At 39.6% G+C, this 24799-nt stretch overlaps 2 protein-coding genes across 2 annotated transcripts in view; one reads left to right on the forward strand and one right to left on the reverse strand.

Annotated features, from left to right (window-relative positions):
- Nucleotides 1-90: 90 nt before the first annotated feature.
- On the reverse strand, nucleotides 91-10556 carry LOC143292166 (uncharacterized). The gene is made up of 9 exons (XM_076602350.1): nucleotides 10535-10556; nucleotides 9848-9895; nucleotides 8617-8763; nucleotides 6655-6770; nucleotides 6114-6299; nucleotides 5567-5673; nucleotides 4771-4945; nucleotides 4189-4323; nucleotides 91-213 (listed from the first exon to the last, which is right to left on the reverse strand). The coding sequence occupies exons 1-9, from the start codon at nucleotides 10554-10556 to the stop codon at nucleotides 91-93; spliced, it is 1059 nt and encodes a 352-aa protein (XP_076458465.1).
- An 11760-nt stretch (nucleotides 10557-22316) lies between these two features.
- LOC143292167 (putative serine/threonine-protein kinase DDB_G0277449) overlaps nucleotides 22317-24799 on the forward strand; it is a 3547-nt gene continuing 1064 nt past the window's right edge. Inside the window, exons 1-3 of the mRNA XM_076602351.1 lie at nucleotides 22317-22367; nucleotides 23027-23218; nucleotides 24067-24182. Of these exons, the coding sequence (XP_076458466.1) occupies nucleotides 22317-22367; nucleotides 23027-23218; nucleotides 24067-24182 (359 nt within the window). The remainder of the gene's footprint in view (nucleotides 22368-23026; nucleotides 23219-24066; nucleotides 24183-24799) is intronic.

Here is a 24799-nt window from a genome sequence, read left to right on the forward strand (position 1 = left end):
AATAAACCAAAGAGGTGGAGCATCCCTCCCCCCACCTATTTACCCTTCTCTAAATAAACAGGAGTGAGCCAGGGGCGCCCGGTCAAGAGCTCAGCTCAGCTCGCCGTCAAAAGGTTGTGAGTTGGAATTACAGGTGACCACCAACACATCCCCCTCGCTCATCGATCCAGTGATGTCAGTGTGGTTGTAGTTATGTCCCATTCCCCCACTCAACTGTCCGTGACATCACCTGAGATGGGTGTCGACATTCAAACCGAGGAAACAGTTCATACGTCACACACTGCCCTGTGATCACAGACAACACGTGACGTGCCAGAGGGGATGGTGGGTGTGAACAACATCAGTCAGCGGCCTGTGTGTCTGTGTGCTGTGTGTGCTGTGGGTAGTTTCTGGAGTGTGACCATTGTTTGTCAACAGAACCATGCTGTTGTGTTAGTTCGGTCTCTAACGGTCAGGCAGGTTTCGGGGTGCTTTTTTTCGCAGCTTTGGTCGGTTCCTCGTCAAACTTACGTGCTATCTTAGTCCAAGTTAGGAGAACACTGGCTTGGAGTTTCAGTTATGGGAGGGTGGCTAAGCCAACAACAAACTCAACACCTTCCTACACCCTGAAGCTGTATTAGGGGGTCGTCAATACCATTTACGCTCTTCCCCGTTACTTCTCCACTCGCTCCCCCCCACCCCTGTTTACCGTCTCATTCGAATGACTAGCGTCCAGACCACCACTCAAGGTCTAGAGGAAGGGGGGGAGAAAATACCGGCGGCTGAGCCATGATTCGAACCAGCGCACTCAGATTCTCTCGCTTCCAAAGCGGACGCGTTACCTCTAGACCGTCACTCCCCTTCTTCTTCTCATTATTATAAATCAGAGTGACGAGTTGTGAGTGGCATCTGGTTCTGAACAGATGTTGCAAAGTGAGAGAAAGATCGGTTGCTGTAAGTTTTTGTTTTGGCCACCTTCTCACTCGTATCTTGTGTGTGTGTCTCTGTGTGAAAATCATACTGCTGTCCCCGGGAAGACTGGCGTCGCCGCAGCGTAGTGTCACCTATACATTAATTATTATATTATTTATATTTTATATACTTAACTCTGAGAATGACATATCTCCGTTCGTCAGTCAGTGTTATAAATCCCCATGTGCATAATTGTGTGTGTGTGTGTGTGTGTGTTTGTGTGTGTGTGTGTGTGTGTGTGTGTGTGTGTGTGTGAGTGTGTTCGCGCGCGCGCGTTTATCTGTAGGTGTCCGTACGTATGTCTGTGTGTGTGTCAATGTGTGTGCTTGTGTCTTTAAAAGGTGGTGTGGCTGACAGTGAAAGAGTGAGAGAGAGAGAGGTCGGGTCAGGGTGGGGGCGTGTGGGTGGGGGTCTGGGGGATGCAGAATGAGGAGAGAGCGAAAGGAAAGACCGATTCAAACATACTGACAGTCAGTAAAAATATGAGCAAAAGTACATTTAATAAAAGTCGATGAAATATATTTGAACATTTATCACATCTGCATAACACACATCACAATAAGACAAGACACCTTATAAAAAGGAACACGAGTACCAGCACACAAGACACTCAAGTTAATGCAAAAAAAGATTTACACCTGTACAATAATAATCATATTCATATAGTTCATAAGTATAGATAGTACATAAATGTACAATAATCATATGGCATGTATACTCTTTCTCTCGTTCACACACACACACACACACACACACACACACACACACACACACAGACACACACACAGAGTTCAGTTCAGTTACTCGAGGAAGCGTCACTGCGTTCGAACAAATCCATATACGCTACACCAAAATCTGCAAAGTACATGCCTGACCAGTGCGCCTTGTCAGGCGCGCGTGCGCTGCTAATATTTGTCTTCATTTTTTTTCTCTCCTGCTTATAACACTGTTTACTGTTTAAGCCACTATCATTATAACAGGCATCACCACCACACTGTAAGTGTTGTCTCTACATAATGGGGAAGAGTCATCTCAGGGGAAGAAACTACTACTACTGCTGATAATGTACATTTATATAGCGCCCTTTCTCTCTACGAGCTCAGGGCGCTTTACATTGAAACAACAACAACAAAACAAGTTACATAAAACATTCATTGCCACTCTTTCTCAAAAACCACTCCCCCCTCCCCCCCCCCCCCCCCCCCCTCCACCACACTCACACTCTTCCCCTCCCACCATACATACACCAAAAGTGAACTGACATGGATGGTGTCAGAGAACAATGAAGCTGAGAGTGCTTATAGATAAGTTTTAAAAAGATTTTTTTTTTTTTTTAGTGATGAGCGAAAAGCAGAAATAGAATCAGATGCACGGATATGATGAGGAAGGTTGCTCCAGATGTGAGGAACAACAAAGAAGAAGAAACGTTGTTTTACACTAGAAACAGTATCAGATACAACAATGGACTGTCTCCCTTTGAGAGGATTCCAATGGACCCCAGTGGCTGGCTGTCAGTGACACCAGGCTTGTGGACCTGGCTCTCTTTCAGCACCTCCGTGAAGGGAATTTTGTCATGGCCTGGCATCCCCGGGATGTGTCTGAGGCAAGGTGGATGGGAGCTCAGTTCACTTCTGAATTTAGTCGTTCTCATAAACGAGGAAATTGCTGTCGTATCTCTGAAAAGAAACATACAGGTTGTTTAGGTAAAACATACATTTTTCTTCTTCTCATCTGATACAGTCAAAGAATATGAAAGTTGTTTAGGTTTTCACATGTATTCTTTTTCCTATGCTCATTAGTATATCAGTAATTTTAAACAATCTCTCTCACTTTCACCTTAATTCTCTCTCTCTCTCGATCTCTCTCTCTCCCTACCAAATTGTCGCTTATCACTTAGTAGTTTATTCTGCTTCAATTCTGTTTTTCTTTTCTGTTCCATTTTATCTGTTTTGCACCAGTTTTGTTGACTCACTTGTGTAAACAAAGTGAGTCTATGTTTTAACCCGGTGTTCGGTTGTCTGTGTGTGTGTGTGTGTGTGTGTGTGTGTGTCCGTGGTAAACTTTAATATTGACATTTTCTCTGCAACTACTTTGTCAGTTGACACCAAATTTGGCATAAAAATAGGAAAAATTCAGTTCTTTCCACTCATCTTGTTTAAAACAATATTGCGCCTCTGGGATGGGCACAATAAAATAAAGAATGAAGCCTAATCATATGCAAACTGCATTTACTGTTATATTTATATTTTTTGTATTCTATAAACTTGGCACTTTGATCTGATAATCTGATGCAACAGCTAGAGCAGTCATTATTATCATTTTTTGTTCAAACAGGAACTTCTTTTGCTAAGCATGGAAGTTTTATTTATTGCAAACGTTTGGTGTAGACAGTAAAACAAGGGAAATTACTCTGCTGGGGAACTGAGTTTGCTTTAAACTGATCTTTCTCATCTTAAACATTACATTTTGAAATTATACTCAATACATAAAAAGCTTGGATTTTTTTTAAAGTGCATCACAAGTGAGTCTTGAAGGCCTTGCCTCTCTTGTTTCAAAATGTAATGTTTAAGATGAGAAAGATCAGTTTAAAGCAAATTAACTCCACTAGCATTACAGAGTAATTTCCCTTTTTTACTAACTACACCAAAACGTTTGCAAAATAAATAAAACTTCCATGCTTAGCAAAAGAAGTTCCTGTTTGAACAAAAAATGACAATAATGACAGATCTTTTGTTGGGTCGAATATCAGTTCAAAGTGCCAAGTTTAGAGAATACAAAAAATATAAATATAACAGTAAATGCATTATACTCAATACATGAAAAGCTTGGATTTTTTTTAAAAGTGTATCACAAGTGAGTCTTCAAAGCCTTGCCTTTCTTGTTCTGATTTATACATACTATGTCACTAGAGCTCTACAGCTAATGACATTGAACATTTCAGTGTATCTCTCTCTTTCACACATACGCACACACAAACGTTTACACGTAAACATTATAAACCATTCACACTGATCTACTAGAAAAAAACAAACAAAAACGAAAGTTGTAAAGTAAAAACAATAAGAGATCATGCTTGAGGTTCACATGAACAGACTGTTATTTCACACAAGAAAATATGGAGGTCAACATCTATCTCTCTCACTAACACACACACATTATTGTATAATATGCATATCTGTCTTGGTAGCCAGCTAACACACACATACACACTGTTGACAAACGGATATCCTTACATACCTCATAGTCGTTGTCGTCGCCGTCACAATCAGCGGTCAGCTGCAGCCATTCAAGCAGCTTTGGCTGACGACGTTCACTTTTTTCAAGTGGAGGAGGACATTTCCCACGTCTGAGGGCTTCCCACTTCAAGTCAGTCTGCACACACACACACACATATGATAAACTGGAAATATTATGGTCTGATTTGCACCCGCCTCTTTTATATGACGATACAGTGGAGAAAATGAGCGAAAAGAGAAACGCAGAAAGAAAAACAAAACAGACAGAAAGATGGACACTGATGATCCTATTCATATATATATGTAGTCCTACATCCTTCGTGAATAGGCATTTGTGTGTAGAACAATTTGAAAAAAACATAATAAAGAGCAGGTGAATGCATCAACTTGAACCTTTTCAGATGAAAACAAAGAAACACAAAGTCTACCATTTCAGTAGATGTTGACCATATAGAGAGACACTAAAATCTGAAATTTTGGTTGAATAACTTTCTCAGAAAAGTACAAAATATATTTGAGAGAGAGAGAGATGATGGGAGAGAGAGAGAGAGAGCTCTCACTCCTGTGACCTCACAAGCCTCACCGATAGTATTCCGCCAGCATGGAACAGGCGTTGCTTCCTGATCTGCCTCTCCCCTTCCACCCCCAGTCTGTGTGCAGGGTCCTCCACCAGCAGACCCTGAATGAAGGTCTTGAGGGGCTGGGAGAACATTCCCAGCCTGAAGTGAGTCAGCCCCGGGGCCATGAGGAATCCTCCCCTGGACACAACAGGACACACAATACATACAGTCTTTGCTTCTCGAAAACTTGCATCTTTTAGAAACTACAAGCACAGCATTTTTTTTTCTTTTGTCAGAAGTTTTCTAGTATTAATTTCTTACGTTCTGTAACTTCAGCTTCTACCAGCGGCTTTGTGTTGTGATTGTATTTTTCCTGAGAAAGCTCATGTACCACCACTAACTGGGAAGTTGTTTCTTTATCAATGCGGCTGTTCGAACTCAGTTCGAAAACAAAAGACTGTTGTACATACACTTGCGAATCCACTTAATTCTGTCGTTGACCATGGACAAACATCTTTGATATGTGTCAGTACACACACACACACACATATATATATATATATATATATATATATATATATATATATACTTGTTTTCCTCCAGAATCATGTAGGAAATATTTTTATGTATAATTTATTATTTGTTTATTTAATTATGAATCTGTTTACTTTCAAGGCTGCACTCACATGCGGCAGTTGAAACTGATTCTTAACTGATCCGTGACAATGTCACCTGCAATTCGATTTATATTGTTTACTTATCACACACCTACACACGAACCTCTACTGTCACAGGTTGGAACACAGGCATCCTACTCACCGTTTCTGCTGTCCTGTTGATTTGAGAGGACCCTCAAAGAGGTCCATGGGGTCCACCTTGTGGACCAGGGCCAGAAGGGTGACGCCCAGTGCCCACCAGTCCACCATCTGTGGACACATAACACCACGCTGTAAGGACTCCATGTCTGGTGAACGTTTGTGGCCTTCTTTCCACGACACACACGTTCTCTCTTTCTCTCGCTCTCTATCTTAAAGTGAATGTGTGATTGCCAGAACAAGATTTCTGTCGCGTATCACTAGCGGCTTAACGCGCGTGTCGGAGTGTGGACAAACACACCTGGTGGCTGGTGCATGCACATTAACGTTCGTTCGCGTGCTAACACGTGACACACCCGGTCTCTTTCTCTCCCTCCCTCCCCAATCCTCGCTCTCTATCTAAAAGTAAATACCAGAAGAAGATTTCTGTTGCATAACACTTATGGCTGAACACACATGTCGCAGTTGGGACAAACACATCTGGTGGCTGGTGCACATTAATTAACGTTCGTTTTCGTGCCGACAGGTGACACAAATACCGCTGTCCTTACCCCGTTATACAGGACAGGCTCCTTGAACATCTCAGGAGCCAGGTAGATGGATGTCCCCATCGGCTCGTGAATGCCGGGACTGTCCCACCATTCATAGCAGGCCACTCCGAAATCGATTATTTTTGAATGGCCGTTGCCGTCAAAAATTATATTGTCCGGCTTGATGTCCCGGTGGACAATAGAGTTCTGCAAAGGAAACGAAACGATTATTATTTACGAAACGGAAAACACATGGAGACTGATATTTAGCAATATTTCTGTAAGTGTGTCTAATTTGGTTTCACTTTGTCAAAGTGGATTAGAATGTTAAACAAACACATAGTCATCATGTGCTTTAGTGTGATATGACTTGTTTATATATCGACTTCAGTAAGAAAACAAACTGATCTATACAACAGCTATGTTTCTATACTTGCTCTCTCTCTCTCTTGACACTCTGGTTGTCATAGACACACCGGCAATTTGAATACGCTACTTGATATGCTGTCCGTGTGTTCCTGTAACATCCTATTGCGTCGTAAACATTTTAAGACCAACTTACGTTCTGGAGATACAAGATGGCCACAGACAGCTCTGCAGCCAGGAGCGCCATCTGACGGCCGTTGAAGACCGTCCTGGCCTTGATGTGTTGCAGCAGGGATCCCCCATTGTAGTATTCTGGGGGAATACACACATATAATAGAGTACTATGTAACGTAAGACTCTGGGGGAGTCTTGCACATACACATGGAGTCTATTTCTTCGGTAAAAACATTCTAAATATCAGTGACATTGTCTCCAATGCACACACAGAGAGACGAAACGCACACACACACACACACACACACACACACACACACACGATCATGACTGATGTCTCAGGAACACTTGCCATTCAGCCCAGTTTGGAGAAATAAGGATCGATAACATCACAAACTGTGGAGTGATGGCCTACATGTAACGCGTCTGCCTATGAAGCAAGAGAATATGAGCGTGCTGGTTCAAATCACGGCTCAGTCACCAATATTTTCTCCCCCTCCACTAGACCTTGAGTGGTGGTCTGGACGCTAGTCATTCGGATGAGACGAAAAATCGAGGCCTCGTGTTAAGTATGCACTTAGCGCACGTAAAAGAACCCACGGCAACAAAATGGTTGTCCCTGGCAAAATTCTTTAGAAAAATTCACATCGATAGGAAAAACGAATAAAATTGCACGCAGGAAAAAATACAAAAAAAGTGGGGCCCTCTCAGCGTAGCGACACGCTCTCCCTGGGTAGAGCAGCCCGAATTTCACACAGAGAAATCTGTTGTGACAACAATAACAACAACAACAAAATCACACAAAGGAGAAATGCAAATATGAAATACAAACTTCCCCCTCCCCTCTCTCCCTCCCCCCCCCTCCCCGCACCATTTATTGACTCACTTGTGTAAACAAAGTGAGTCTATGTTTTAACCCGGTGTTCGGTTGTCTGTGTGTGTGTGTGTGTGTGTGTGTGTGTCCATGGTAAACTTTAACATTGACATTTTCTCTGCAACTACTTTGTCAGTTGACATCAAATTTGGCATAAAAATAGGAAAAATTCAGTTCTTTCCAGTCATTTTGTTTAAAACAATATTGCGCCTCTGGGATGGGCACAAAAAAATAAAGAATGAAGCCTAATTATATGCAAACTGCATTTACTGTTATATTTATATTTTTTGTATTCTCTAAACTTGGCACTTTGATCTGATATTCTGACCCAACAGCTAGAGCAGTCATTATTATCATTTTTTGTTCAAACAGGAACTTCTTTTGCTAAGCATGGAAGTTTTATTTATTTTGCAAACGTTTTGGTGCAGATAGTAAAGAAGGGAAATTACTCTGTAATGCTAGTGGAGTTAATTTGCTTTAAACTGATCTTTCTCATCTTAAACATTACATTTTTTGTTGTGCAATAAATAAAACTTCCATGCTTAGCAAAAGAAGTTCCTGTTTGAGCAAAAAATGATAATAATGACAGATCTTTTGTTGGGTTGAATATCAGATCAAAGTGCCAAGTTTAGAGAATACAAAAAATATAAATATAACAGTAAATGCATTATACTCAATACATAAAAAGCTTGGATTTTTTAAAAAGTGTATCACAAGGTGAGTCTTGAAGGTCTTGCCTTTCTTGTTAAATATGTGTGTGTGTGTGTGTGCGCGTGCGTGCGTGCGTGCTTAGCAATAAAATGATTCAACCGGCAAGTGTACACTGCCCTGAGTATAACACTCAGAACAGGGATCCATGCAAGAGAAAGCAAAAGACGGACATAGGAACAGAAAGACAGACAAAAACAAACACAATGTAATATTTTTGTGTGTTATGTAACAGAAAAAAATAGGATGGGAGATTGTAAATGGAAACGGCGTTTGAGCAAGCTTCAAATCAAAGGAGAACCTCAGTCCCAGATTGAAACGATATTGTATCATGAATCTCCCAGTACCGAGTAGGATATAGAGGTGGTCGCTGTTCTGGGAGCTGGCCAAGGAATGGACCACCGCGGACATCTCTGCAGATGTTGACTTCTGTCTGATGAAGGTCCTTGAAAACCTCATCTTTCTGCTGCTCCTTTATAGCCAGGAATCCCCGAGGCTGCTTCCATCTGGCCTGTCTGGAGGGTCTCACCAGGTGGACGGTACCGAATGCTGCAGAAGGAGAACGAGGAGCCGTGAGAAATATCAGAATCACGTCTTTAAAAAGATGAACATTGAGAGAGATGTTCGAACGGTACTGAAACCATCTCTACACATGGCTGTATAGAACATGACTCGGAACTTGTTCAATTGCACTGCAATGGGAGTGAGAACATGCACAAAGAGCAGACTTCTTAAACAGTACTTCCATGTTGGTTTCATATTGTCAAAACAGCTTTGGTGTAAGTCTCATGTTTTATGCATAAATACTAATAATCTTTTCTTCAAATTAATATTAATTCGAGTTTGACATTAAAAAAAGGAGTAAAATCTGAACATTGGAATGGAGAGATGGTGAGACAGTCCAAACCACCCCAAAGGCTTTGGACTAATTGTGGATGAACAAAGCATGTATATCGATCTATTTATCTCTAAATGGTACTGTATGATAATGAATCAAAGAAATCAGTGTATTACAGATCAAAATCATTTTGATTTGTATCGTGGAAGACAATGTGTCAGCCCCACTGCTTCCGAGATTGTAAAACTGTAGAGAAATGCCCAATGATCTCTCTCTCTCTCTCTCTCTCTCTCTCGCTCGCTCTCTCTCTCTCTTGCTGCTTTCAGCTGCTCAAACCTGTTGTTTGGAGAATAGAGCACTTTTTTTTTTATTATGTTGCTTTAATACAGATGGATGCATGCAATTTATTTTTCAGCTAGAATGTCCTGCTCTTTTGGGCCTTGCACCAAAACACTTTTGTGAATCATCCTCATGAATCATCCTTGTCGACCAAACTGCAAAAGTATGTAACATAATTTTATGTAAAATTGTGATTTCGAAGGCCTGTTGATTTATCCAAGGCCTCATGGGAAACAAATAGGAAACAAACCAACAACAGCAACAACAACAAAAAACCCGACTAAATCTAGATGTTTATCCCACTTTGACAATATCGTTCATAAACGAAAAAGGGGATAGTAAGATGTATGTGAAAACAATTCATGGCTTTTTTTTTTTTTAATATTGATTTTGTATTTGTTTCAGACGGCCTGACCTGAATCCCGAACGGCTGACATTACCAACACCCAGACTTACCTCCCATGCCAAGCCCACCCAGGCAGTCGAAATCAGCCAGTGTGATCTCTGAAAAGAGATAAACAGATAAATGGATAGACATATGAATAAACGAACAAACATAAATAATAAACAAATAAATTAATGAATAAATAAGTAAATGAATACATAAACAGATAAATGCAAGCACTGTCTTCTCAACAACAGCATCACATTTCCACGATGAAATGATGAAAAAAACTTTTTCCCCCCGTCACACTGACGTCTGCACAATTTCACAAATATATGTGTTGTGCGCTTTCTCTCTCTCTCTCTCTCTCTTGTTCTTACTGTTGTTTATTCATAGCATTATTGTATTGTACATAAATATACTTACATTTATACATGCTTATGTAATTTTGATGTTGCTGCTGTGAATTTGACTCTCGCATTTGTTATGTTTCTAAAAATTAATTTTTCTTCTTCTCTCAATAATTATTCTTGCTCAGAGGGCCGGATGTAAACAAGTACGTTGTGCTTACTCCTTCACCCTCGTAAAATAAAATTTCGTTCGTTCGTTCGTTCGTTGGTTCTCTCTCTCTCCCCCCCACACCCCCCCTCTCTCTCTCTCGCTGCTTAACAATATCCATACGATTCCACGTGCACAAGTATTGTGTATTTATTTGTTGTCATCACAACTGATCCACACAGCCAATCGAGATATAAGACCGTTGGAGAATTCCGCGGCCATCTTGGATCTTGCACATACGCATCTGTTCTACTCGAACGGTTCGAGCACTGCCAAAGGCGATCGACCTACACAAAAGCAAACATGTGCTGTCCTCCATTTCTTCAGTTGATAGCCTGCATTGTTACAACCAAACTCTGGTCAATGAAGTGGAAAAAGTCGAAAAAGAGGAAAAATCGAAAAGAAATGAAGCCTGCTGTTTCACACGTTCTGCTTCTCCTGATCGCCTTTGTTGCTCAAAATTTCGGAGAGCCAATCAACTGTGAGAGCACAGATCATGTGACGCGCCTCTAAGTCATTTAAGCATGGAACTAGTCCAGGACATATACAAAAATGGTCAAAATGTCTGCAACAAAACCGTTCTTTTTACGATAGAATAGAATAAATCATACTGATCACGCTGATATACACTTGACCGCTGTAGGTGAGCGGTAACATGATTAGATTTTGATTTTTAATAATTATTTCTCACACATTTGGCCATGAGAGAGCGCCTTACAAAGATCCGCAAGGCATGAGCAAGCAAGGGTTATGCAAGCGCGGTATAAGGGGTCACCAGAGGAAAGCGTTTAGCGCGGTACAGTACTTGTGGCTGACAGCTGCCGCACTGATGCTATCCTATACCTCCGTTAGAAGGTCACTGCGGCAGATGACAGATACCGTACAGAAAATAAGAGAACTCTTTGGGGTCAAAACGAAACAAAATTTTTAATTTCATCTATTACATACTAAATTGGTAGAAAACGCAAGTTTGCTTTTATGAATGTTTTACAGTTTCTTACCAGTCTTAGGCATCTCATACAGTAGAAATGAGGTGCTTCCGAAGACTCTTAGGCATCTCATACAAAGACCACATCACGAATGAAGAAGTCAAGAGACACATCCGCAATGAAATCGGGCCCAATACTGACCTTCAAACACTCGCCAGACAACGAAAGCTGAAGTGGTTTGGTCATGTCACACGCTCCTCTGGTCTTGCTAAAACAATCCTACAAGGCACAGTGAGGGGATGAAGAAGAAGAGGCAGACAAAGGAAGAGATGGGAGGACAACATTCGAGAGTGGACAGACATGGAGCTGAGAGACACCCTGAGAGCGGCCGAGAGACGCGAGGACTGAAGAAAGGTAGTTGATAAAGCTTCGAAGGCGCCCCAAAGGATTCGGAATCTGAGGGATCGGTGACAGTGACGGTGACCAGTCCTGACATTTCATAAAGAATGAAATCGGTATTATACCAACTGCAAAGGTGAATTTACGAAGGCAGCACGGGATCATTTAGTTCGTAGGAACAATTATGTTGACATTTTACGCAATGCACAACTTGGAAATACTTCATGCTCTGCTTATTAACGTGTAGTATATGAATATCTCAATACCTGTTAACCAGGCATGTTTCAATGAACATTGTCGGAGCACTGTCCAGACAATTAATTCAGAAAGCATGGAAGGCAGATGATGGCAAAATCGACCAACATCATGTCTTGATGTAAAAAGAACGGTATGAAATATATATTTTTCTTTGGAAATGAAGCGGTATTTGCAAATGTGGCTCACGAACCCTGCCGCAGTAGACATGTCGGTTTAGCATGGGAAAGAAAATGTATCTGGTTGGAGTATGAAGGTAGCAAAATGAAGTGCATCAGATAGTCATGAAGAGCAAAGACTGCCTGGAAAATGAAAATGGGTCAGTCTCTAGAACTTTGTTGGAAATTGGGGTCTCTCAGTCTGATTCAGTATAAACATGTGTTTAAAATGATTATTCAAATGTTTCACATGTTATCAAGATTGCAATTCATTAGAGAAATGTCTGCAACAATTTTGTGAGAATATGGTTTGTTCTTGTGTCTTAAATGTGTTGAAAATTATTAAAAACATCCAAAATTTCGGCGCCATTTTGTGACATGGCAATGTGTCTAAACATGAAGTGGTCAGAAACAAATAAGTACAAACCTGATTAAAATCCAGTACATACAGATCTGATCTATATTCATTCGTTGTGATAATAAAACATTGATCATCAGTAAAAATGGTACATTAAGTTTGAAATATTACGCAAAAAACCCCGCGTGACAGACGTAAACAACCCATTCCTCTTGACGTGTTTTTTATTCATTCAAAGGCAAGCACATTCATGAATACACTACACGTTCTTTACTTGCAACAGGTGGTCAACACATCTATCTTCTGCAGCGCATACACTCATTTTCTGAAGAAAAAAATGACTTCAACTATTTAAATGCAATCGACGTCGCATATTAATTTTCAGTTCCGCTTTTCTGTGTTACTTCAGTGCATGTAAACGACCCAATAAAAATATACATGTAAACAAATTTAGAACTGTTTCCACATAAATCATGCGGATTCATCGCGGGAAAGCGTAAATCGGTTTGACAAACACCCTTCAATCATGTGTGTTTGAACACACATTCAGAGAATGTGTTGTTTCCGACAGCGTGTGAGATGTACATATGTTACACGAAAATCTCCGATATGTTCATTCGCACTCCGTGGTTGCTATGTTAAAAACAACAACAACAACAAAACTGTGTATGTTAATTTCGTCGTTATTATGGCTTGTTTGTACTTTATCTCTGATCCGATTAAGTTTAGACACAATCACTGTTTCTGACACATGGCGAGATGCGGTAATATAGGGATACTGGCGTAAGAATTTGAACCAAGTCAACGCATGTAGTTCAGTAAGACTGTTTTCAGTTGAAGACTTGTTGCATCAAAAGTTCCAAACAAAGTTCAAAGCAGAAAATCATCCCATTAAATTACCTTGATTTTGGTTTTTGCTGTCTGGTGAAGTTTTATCACGAAATGATGTAAACTAGTTTATCAGTCCACAAGACAGACGAAGTGTGGAATGAAACACTAGGGATAATTGATGTGAAAATGGAGTGCCTGCAGTGTTTCTAAAAAATAAAATCATTCAGGGTGGGGGAGTTAGTTTAGGTATTTTGGGTTCCATATTACATATGTCATAAGGTTTTAGGTAATCATTAATAAAATACATACTTTTGCACAGGCTTTGTTTGAATGCATTGCATTGGCTAAGGATCGCGTGATAGATTCATTAGTATCATTATTATAAATCCAGTAATTCAAACATCTGCGTCGGGAAAGTTAGTTTAGGTAACTTGGATTCAATGTTACACGTGTTACAATAAAGTTTTACATAATCATTAATAAAATTTATGATCCATTGTTATCATTATGATTATTATTTATATCCCACGCTAAATCGACGTCTACTGTGCTAGGGTTCGTGAGTCACATTTGCAAATACCGCTTCATTTCCAAAGAAATATATGTATCATACCGTTCTTTTCACATCAAGACATGATGTTCAATTTTGCCATCATCTGCCCTCCTTACTTTCCCAGTTTATTGTCTAGACATAGCGCCGATAATGTTCATTGAAACTGAAACGGGTTAACACATATTTAGATATTCATATTCTACACGTTAATAAGCGGAGCATGGAGTATATCCAAGTTGTGCATTGCGTAAAATATCAGCAAAATTGTACTTACGAACTAAATGATCCCATGCTGCCTTTGTAAATTCACCTTTGCAGTCGGTATAATACTGATTTCATTCTTTATTATATGTCACGAATGGTAGGAAACTGGAAAACATTCATAAATGCGGATTTGCGTCTTCTACCACTTCAGTATAAAATACATGAAATTGAAAATGTTTGTTTCCTTTTGACCCGAAAGAGCTCTGTTCCTAGCTTATTGTTCAGATTCAGTGACCTGCTCACAGATCAGCATCAGCGCGGCAGCAGTCAGTCACATGTACTGTACCGCACTGAACGCTTTCCTCTGGCGACCCCTTATACCGCGCTTGCGTAACCTTCGCCTGTGCTTGCCTTGCGACTCTTTGTAAGGCGCTCTCGCACAGGCAAAAGTAATAAAAATATTCGATTCTGGTCATTAAAAATCAAAATCTGCCTGTTCCCGCCCCCCTATAGTGACCAACTTTATATCAAGTGTAATCAGTATGATTTATTCTATTTTATCGTAAAAAGAACGGTTTTGTTGCAGACATTTTGACCTAACGCAAATTTTAATCTAAATTTCCTGGCATAAAATTTCCATCGGTCTATTTTCTCTCTCTCTCTCTCTAATTTCTTTTTTACGTGTGACGGGTTCACCCACACAGTGACATGTATCCGATGACAGGCCTGATAGCCATGTAGTAAGAGCGTGGGAACTCAAATCAGAGACTTGGGTTCGATACTGAAACCTGCGACAAAATATATTCTGACTTCCTGGAGTCTTTATCTTCTTTGTGTAAACTACATAACATCAAAAACGCACGTTGAAGATCCGATTATTTTTGTCAACACACGGTACATTGCAGATATGTAAACATGTCCAGCACGCAAACCCACGAAAACGGTGTATGGCTGCCCACATAGCTGGGTAGAAAGAATATACCCATTCGTTATTGTCACGAGTGAACGTGAGAGTTAAAGGAACGAACACAGATGAAGTACCCGATTTTATTTATTTATCTCTCTCTGTATTGTTTATTTATTTATCGATTTATTTATGTACTTACTCATCTATGTATTCATTCATTTATTTGTTCATTTATCAATCAGATTTTTTTTTTATTACATTGTCACGACTATTATCAATTAGACGTTCCATGCATCATGACTCGCAGAAAAGGGGAACAAGTGACTGAAATACAACGTCAAACTGCAGCAGTAATCTCCCCTCTCATCCACGTGCATCTGTTGCCGTGCCTTCAGTAACCTACACCCCCCTCCTCACACACACCCCCTCCCCCCCCCCCACACACACACCCCGCCGCCCCCTTTTTTTCCTTCTAAAAAAAAAATTAAAAAAGGTGTTTTAAGAACACTGATCAAAGTAAACAGCCTAAGACATTCTATTTTCTAGAGATACCTGACTAAAAAAAAACAAAAAACAAACAAACAAAAACAAACAAACCAACAACCCCAAAACATCCAACAAAACATGTAAGTATATTATGTAGATGCTTTCGGAAGAAATATGGTAAAAATAAAATCTGTCTGGTAGAAAAACTGTATTCCAGCACTTCAAACATTATAGAATTTGACAGAAACCATCTGTTTTCACGGATATGCAACGTAGTGGGCACATTCTTCCGCTCAAAAGTCGACTGTTACTTAACAAATGTATGTGTATGCACAGTATAGCGAATGGAACGGCACCAGAAGAAAATAACCCAGAATTTTATTACTAATGAAAATAGACACACTCACAAACTATCTTTTCCACGACCCCGAAACAATTTATATAAATCTAGTTTAACATATTCTGGGGGAACGATATGGAATGGTTTGCCTCCCTCTTTAACGTCATGTCGTCTAAAGCAACCATTCAAAAAAGCATTTAAGAAATATTTGATGGAAAAAATATGATCCCTTGATGCTTTGATATGACTATCATTGTATCTGCTGTCTATATACTTGTCTGTCTATTTTTCTAACCTTAAACTTTCTCTTTCCTTCTGACTGTCTCTCTTATCCATCTCTTGACTGTTACCTTTATCTATCTATCTGTTCTCTCTCTCTCTCTCTCTCTCTCTATATATATATATATATATATGTATGTATATATATATATATGTATGTATGTGTGTATGTATGTGTATGTATATATGTATCTTTCTCTCTCTCTTTTCTTCCTGAATTAAGTTAATGATTTAAGAATGTCGCACTGCATGTTGTAATCGTGTCAGTATCATATGTAAATTTATTGCTATTTACGCTTGCATTATTTCTGTTGCTGTTGTTGTTGTTCTCAGTAGAATTTTGGTGTGTTTTTTGTAATTGTTTATTTCCATATTATCCTTTCCAGACCCCCACTTCCCCCATTTCTTCCTGTTTTAATTTTTCAAAAATTATTTTTTTTCTCTTTTTTTTATGAGGGCAGGATGTAAAAAAAGCTGTATAAGCTTATTCTTTTACCCTCAATAGAGATCATTTTGACTTGACTATTATAGATTCTTTTTTACTTGAATGTTTATCGTGGCAATACTTTGAGCGTGTAGTTTATGTGACTGGGCCATGCGTGAAAACTATTTTGAAGTTAATTTTCTGTTTTTCAGCAGAAAGCTATTTGCATCAGCAGCGTTCTCTTGGAATCTCTCTCCATCTCTGTCTTTCTCAGTAACAAAACTTATACAGCTTTCCTGATCAGAAATACGTAAATCATTAATAACTGCTGTGTGACTTTCATACCATAACTCTAAGTGTGTTAACCTCTGTCGACATGGGTCAAAGGCCTAATGAATAAATATGTCAAGCTTCAAAACGCTTTCTCAAAGTGAAGAAATGCATGACAAAAATAAGCAAGGATAAAAAAAAGAAAAAAAAAAAATCGTATAAGTCTTAAACAACAACAACAACAACAAAACCTCACAAACGAAAATTGATGGAAAAAAAGTCACATCTTACCTTCCATTTTAAAAGTTTTTTTTTTTTTCAATTCTCCCGAAAAACTTTCACAGCACAAGTACTGGCACACGTGTCGATTGCTGCTCGCTGTGTTGGTCACTCAACTGAGGAAGAACAGTGATGGTATACAGTTGGGGTCCCGCTTTTATATTGGCTCGTCAGACGCTGTCAGGTGACCACGGTAAGAAAGGGGAACAATGGGGCTGACTACATTCACGACGCTGACAGCGGGACCCTAGCGACGACCCTACTTATCGCCGTATTGACAGAAGCAGCTTCATGGACAATACCTGGAAATAGAGGGACCCTAGCAACAACCCTACTTATCGCCGTATTGACAGAAGCAGCCATATGGACAATACCTGGAAATCACTTCCATGGTTACTATACACTCAGCGCGGGAGATTAGATAAATCCGGGATGGTCCAGATCCGTTGTGTTATCAGTGAGAGTAAGATAAGCCGTGACTGGCCACTTCACTCAGTGTAAAAAAGCACTGCTGTTATTATTGTCATAATAATCTTTAGATACAGCTAATGGACTACCTGGAAATCGCTTCTGTGGTCACTGTACACTCTGTGCGGAAGATTAGATATTTCCGGGTTTTTGTCCAGATGCCCGTTCACACACACACACACACACACACACACACACGTGATACACAGAGAGAAAATAATGTTATAATTAGCTTCGTGAATTAAACAGAATTATTTTCTTTGTACATAATGCATTCCGTGTTATTTTCCGTTTTGATTCCTTCATGTTTATAAAATTATATTTCTATGACTTTTTTCATGTGATTGTGGATTTTTTACACCACATGTGAAATTCTGCTGCCTTGGGAATAATGAAGTAATCTGTAGATATCACAGTTGACTTTCTCTATCCGTCTGTACACAACTGGCAAACACGCAGTATTATAATCTCCCTCAACGACTACACTGGCCATCATAATCACTTCCAGATGGTCCATTAGTTGTATGTCTGTCACAGCAATAACTACCGTGTTGCTAGAGTCCTGCTGTTAGTGCTGTGGGTTATCAGCCCCTTTGTCCCCCTGTGGTCAACTGACTGGGTAAAGTCAGCTGACTGGTGGTCAGCTGACTGGGTGGGTCAGCTGACTGGGTCAGGCCTATAAAGGAGGTAGTCCCAAAGGACTGCCACCACAACATGTTTAACACGTGGAGCAACAACAGCTGGTGAACATCGGTGTACAGCTCTCTGTCTCTGTGTATTAATTTTGTGTGTGTGACACAGCATAATTATTTGACGATGGCATTTCGTGGATTTGTAGAAGGTAAGATTTTATTTTTCATTTATTCAATTCTTATTTTATTGGTTTCTTCTTGCAGCTTGTTTTGTTTATATTTTGTGTGTGAAGACACATGGAAGCAGCTCTGATTCAGTGTGTGAAAAGTTTAGAAGTGTGTGAAGATGGCATTTTCTGAAAAGAGAAAGGGTAAGTATTGTCTTTTCATTTTTGCATTCTTTCAGCTGTGTTATATTTGTCTTTTCCCGTGTTTTCTCATGTTTACCCTTTTCTTCAGATTGATTATTTCAAACAACTGTGAAACAGTGTGAGTTACTCACGTACACACTTTTTGAGGAATAGAAAGTGAAAAGTTATGTTGAACAATGTCATAATAACGAATTATTATCAATGATGGAAACAAAGGGAATAATCGAATATGTGTGACTATGTGCAAACATTAGTTACAGAATTGTTTCATCGTAATGAAAAAGTAATTACAGATCCAGCCTACACGTGGACATGGTACATGATAGATATCGCAGTGGGAAAAAAAAAGAGTACAGGTGTGTCTGTTTTGGACAGGCAGACGTTTTCATGACGGGAGAAAAATAAAGAATTTTGTTGTAAGAATTTTGTTTAATATCCCGATCACAATACTTGTCATTGCGGATAAGTATTAATTTTCACAGTATGATGATCGTTTAAAAGGTAGGAGGGGTGGGGTGGGGAATTGAATTCTGAATCGGTGGAAAGAGGAGACGGAAGGTGGAGTCAAAGGTGAATATTTGAAGTAAATAAGGAGAATAATGAAAGAAAATTTCTTTTAAGAAAATAGTATGATAATGGAGTTCGTAAAACAGAAGTCATCAATTTAATGAAATGAAAACTGATACTGGATAAAGACAAAAATAAAATACAGGAAGAACAAAATCATCGTATAAGTAAACTTACGTAGACATAGTTGTGACAGGCAAAAAAACAAGCATGATTATAGAATCACTGTATATGTCGAAATGTGTTGAGACATAAGAATCTCTCTCTCTCTCTCTCTCTCTCTCTCTCTCTCTCTCTCTCTCTCTCTCTCTCTCTCTTTCTCACAACAGCTATTGGTCTACAGATGCAACTAAATAACTTTAAAAAAAAACTCAGCTACCTAACTGCAATTAAAAGTTAAACTGGATAAAAGTAATATTGTTTTTAGGAAAGGCGATTTTTTGGCAGTAAGAGAAAGGTGGGTGTATGATGATGTTGGTATGTCAGTTGTTAATGCTTGCAAAGGTATTGAAACTGTTTTTCGTATTTTGTTCTGCATGTTTGAGTTTTGTGGCTGCATGTAGGGATCTTTCAAACAGGGCAAAAATGCATTGTTACATGTTATGAAGAAATTATTTTTACTGAACATTCTTTGGGTATCTTTTTTATTTTTTATTTTATTTTATTTTTTAAAGATTTTCAACACCCAGATACAATCTATTGTATCATACAGTATGTTTAAGAATTATGGGGGTTAGATAAGAATGCCACTTTATAATATGAATCTGTTTATTTGGACTTATAAAGTTTCTAGCAGTTGAAATTAAAACACCAGACGATTCAGTATACAGTGAGACGAATAGATGTATATATCTATATAAATGTTGTGAGATGTATTTGATACTGGTTGGAACTATTAAAAATGAAGATAGACTTCCATGGAAATCCTATATGTTGTATGATTTAGATTTTTGAGGAAAAAGAAACTGGGCTTCAAATATATGAACTTGTTTTTGTGGATTGGGATTGGGACATTGTGGGAATATCAAGGAGTCTGTATTGAGAATGTGTTTTTTGAAATCTTTTCGTCTACGTTTAATAGATTGTAGATGGTAAAACTGGAAAATCATGTCAAATCAATAGATTCTCTGCCAACAGGGCTTATGCTTTTACATATTTTAGTTGAGAATTGTCTTTTGCTGAATATTGACAGACACTTACAATTAACAAGATTAAGCTTTGGGAGTTCTGAAATCAATATGCACAGATATCGCTGTTAAAACAATCATTCAGAGGAGCTGTGTCCTGTGTGCAAGGAGTCAACTGAAGAAGTTCCTTTCATCCTGCAGTGACCCGTGTTGTATGATATTCGAGTAAAATTTATTCTAAAGAAATATTATGAACGTCCTTGTTTGTTTAAAGTTTTGTTTATTGATGTCATTATCTTATGATGTTATTATAAGGAATATCACATTGTACTTATATAAAGCTTTTAAGTTAAAAAGTATTGCCCTAATTTCTATAGTTGTGTAAACAGTTAAATGCTTATTGCCAGTCATTGTGATATCTTCAAGTCTTGTTATCGCCTCTCATTCATAACGGGCTATGACCTTAATGAAAAAATTGTCTGCGTCTCTCTCTCTCTCTCTCTCTCTCTCTCTCTCTCTGTATGTGTGTGTGTTGTGACCACAAGGAATGAGACAAAAGCTCACAGCACTGAAAGTAATTTGTGAGTGCATTCTGCAATTAGTATTTCAGATAGTGCCTTTAAAAAACAAAACAACAACAAAAAACCCAAAAAAAAACAAAAAAACTGAACTGGCTTCCCACTGCATGAAAATAAACGAAAGACATTTTTTAAAACCAATGACTTTGTCCTTTCCAGAGAAAGGGATGGTGATAAAGAAGGTGATGTGCCATCACAGTTTGGAAGAAGGATGTAAGTATGATTTATTCTTTCTTTGAAGTGCTTGTTTTCATGCCTGAACGTTTTGTGTGTTTGGTTACACACACTCATGTTACAAAGACATATATGTTCTGAGTAAATCGTAGTCTCTCTTACACACACTGCATAGTCAACTTGTCGTATGTGCGGTGCTTCTGTTGAAGATGAAATTCATTTCCTGTTTATGTGTCGGAATTTGAAGAAATTCGAAAGAAATGCATAATTTTCAACGGAGAAAAATAAAGAACATGAACCTTACCGGTATGCTTTCAATAGATGATGAAGTAAGAATAAGATCACTAACGAGATTTGTCACCCTAGTTTGGGATTGTCAGAAAAAGAAATCGACTTCGGAAGTCTTATTGTTATCGAAAAAGCATGTAACCCTGATGTCAATTCCACAGTTATATAATTATGAATGATTTTGTAGAATGTTGTCTGGTCGAGCTTCATTTTTTTCTCCATTTTTACTCTTGGCAAAATGTTTTTGTGATTTTTTTTGGTGTGTGTTGTTGTTGCTGTTGGTTTTGTCGTTGCTTTTCTTTTACTCTTAGCAATGTGTTAATTTCTCTGTAAACCGCCGTTATTCTCCTGTTCATATATTGGGAAAGAACTGATACATTGTTTAAAACATCGTATGAACAAAATGTTTCCAGATAAGATTGGAAATATTTTAATAATGGAACAGTGCCTGGTACTTGTATCTATTTGAATAATCTGTGGAAGTTCTAATCTTCATTTTTTTTTTCCTGTGCAGCCTTTGATGCCGTAGCGTGGGTGAGAGGCCGGTTGTGGGGGCAAAAATTCAAGGTGTGCGTGAAACAGCATGCGAAGAAGCGAAACAGAGAATGCACAGAGGAGAGAATTCTAAAAGACTTGCACAAGGAACAATTCTTCATTCAGATGCTGGCGAGTTTCAAGACTCGCACATCGATCTTTCTTATGACGGGTAGGTGATTATGACTGTAATCAGCCATCTACCGCACCGTTGAGTCAAATAAGTGACTTCATCCCATTGAACTACAACATGGCTTAAGTTTTACTGAGGATACACTAACTCTGTAGAATCTGTTTAATGCCAGTAATACGGTATCCGTCAAAGGGCAGTAATGCTCAGTTTTGAAAGACTTATTTCGCAGTTCTTCCGTTTCAGCTTGGTTCTCATGTTAGATGAGATGATAAAGTTTGAATTGACAAACTGAACGTGACTGACTTTCTTGTGGCTCTGTACGCGTTATTATTATTATTATTATTATTATCATCATCATCATTTTAAATTCTTACAGAGTTCTATGATGTCTCCCTTGAGGATCACATATCTCGGAACACCGTGTTCAGCGGGAAACAGATGGCATTGCTGGCTGCTGAATTGTGTGATGCCCTGGCGTTTCTACACGGTGTAAGTAGCACAGAAACTGAACTGAATTCACGCCCCCCCATGCCCTCCCCCCCAACACACACACAAACGCGCGCGCGCGCAAACACACACACACACACACACACACACACAGAGGCAAACTACAAAACAAACTGGCTGTTACGTTTGAAATAAAATGACAATCTATGTACAACATACAGTTTGAGAGAAAAAATATGTGGACCTATTACTGTTTCGTCTTTTCATTTTTTTCCTGTTGTAGTTTTTGCGTTTAGCGTCTGATGGAGTTTTGTTTCAATATTCTGAATGTGCATGAGTATCTAGTGTTCAGCATGCATTGTTTAGCTTGCAACAGTAGGATATGAGTATGGATTGTGAGTGTTTAGCATGTTAGTGTTAGTGTGCAAGTGTTTAGCTTTCTATAGTAGGCGACATAGATTTTGAGTGTTCAGCGTGTGTTAGTACTTAACGTGCGCTATTGCAGACGGTGAAAATTTGAGTATTGGTAAAATGTATTGATGTGTCCTTGTACAGACGTATGGGACGCAGCGTATTTTAAAGGAGGTGGACTTCAATGTCCAGCTTATTTTTGCAAGCTGTGTATTTAGCTTTTCATTCATTCTTTCTTTTCAACCATCAGTTGATTCGTATATATGTAATTGTGTTTCTGTGTGATCCAGAAGGACATAATACACAGAGACGTCCAGCCAGAAAACATTGTGTTCGACAAGCATGGCCACTGCAAACTGACAGAATTCGGGTCCGCCTTCTACAATGACTGGGACGGGACGGCGGCACAGAACCAGCGGCCGGGCGGCACTCCCCTGTTCTGGGCTCCCGAGCTGTTCCACACTCCTCCCTTATGTAGTAGGGTAAGTCCACGTGAAGACCCCCCTCCCCCCTCCTTGCCCCCTCCCACCCCCCTTCTGAGCTGTTCCACACTTGTATAATAGGGTGTGTCCATGTGAAGACCCCCCTCCCCCCTCCTTGCCCCCTCCCACCCCCCTTCTGAGCTGTTCCACACTCCTTCCTTGTATAATAGGGTAAGTCCACGTGAAGACCCCCCTGCCCCCCTCCTTGCCCCCTCCCACCCCCCCTTCTGAGCTGTTCCACACTACTCCCTTGTATAATAGGGTAAGTCCACGTGAAGACCCCCCTCGCCCCCTCCTTGCCCCCTCCCACCCCCCTTCTGAGCTGTTCCACACTACTCCCTTGTATAATAGGGTATGTCCACGTGAAGGCACTCGCCCCTTCTGAGCTGTTCCACACTCCTCCTGTGTATGAAAATTTAGGTCCACATGAAGGCACCCCCCCCCCCTTTCTGAGCTGTTCAATACTCCTTACTTGTGAAATATTCTGACCTGCTCCATTCTCCTCTTTTGTAAGATGTATCAGGTCCACATTCGTGACATTGTCACTGCGTTGATGGCAGGGAGGAAGAGGGAAAAAAAATCGGATGGGAAAGGAAGAGGGGGTGGGGGGAAGAAAGAGAGAGGAGGGGAGAGAGGGATTGAGAGAAGGGAAAATGAGAGACACGGTCTGTTTATCTGTCTTCAATCCTCCCCCTCCCCCCTTTCTCTCCCCCCCTCTCTCTCTCTCTCTCTCTCTCTCTTCGGTCTATTTTTGATTGTGATCTTTTCGAAGGCAGCAGACAGATGTCTGACATATTGTTAACCTGTATGTAACGACAACTGAGTGATGAATGTTTCTCTGCTTCCAGATGGTAGATTGGTGGGCCCTGGGGATGACATTACTCAAGCTGGTGTTACGAGAAAATGTCATGTACGTAGATCCATTTTCGGACGACCATGCCAGCTACTTGAAAGCTGTTGAGCGGTACATAGATGTTACACAAAACAATCATAAAAGAGAACTAAAGTGCGCACGTTTGTGAATATGTGTATGTGTGAGAGAGAAAGGGGAGAGATAGAGAGGGGAGAAGGGAGAGGGGGGTGGGAGAAAGTAACGATTTTCTTTCCTAGCACTGTGATCTTAATTCATACTTTAACATTAGAAGATCAGAAAAAAAGAAAACCCCCAACAAACCTTCGACAATCTGGCCACTTTCGCTTCAGTGTTCATTATGAATCTGCTGTTTTGAAGTAAGTGTGGTAATTGTGGCATTGTGTGGTATGTGTCAAAAGAGGACTGCTACTCAACCCTTAATGGTGACATAAAAAAGACCGGTTGATGGTGTATTTGGTGTGTATATCTACTTATAAAAGGAGCGGAACACTGATCAACCTTTGACAGTGAAAAATATAGATCCGTTTATAGTGTAGCGGATGTCATTTATAAAAGAAGAGGAATGTCATGTGACTATATTAAAAATAGAATAGACGCCCTCACAGCGCCGTATGTGCTGCTAATCAGTAATTAGTAGAATGCTCTGCAATCCTCCAGAGTGAACAGAGTACACGTCCATGTATTCATACATAGGAGCAACAGACGTG

The sequence above is a fragment of the Babylonia areolata genome, chromosome 18 (genome assembly GCF_041734735.1).
Source record: "Babylonia areolata isolate BAREFJ2019XMU chromosome 18, ASM4173473v1, whole genome shotgun sequence".
Lineage (NCBI taxonomy): Eukaryota > Metazoa > Mollusca > Gastropoda > Neogastropoda > Buccinidae > Babylonia > Babylonia areolata.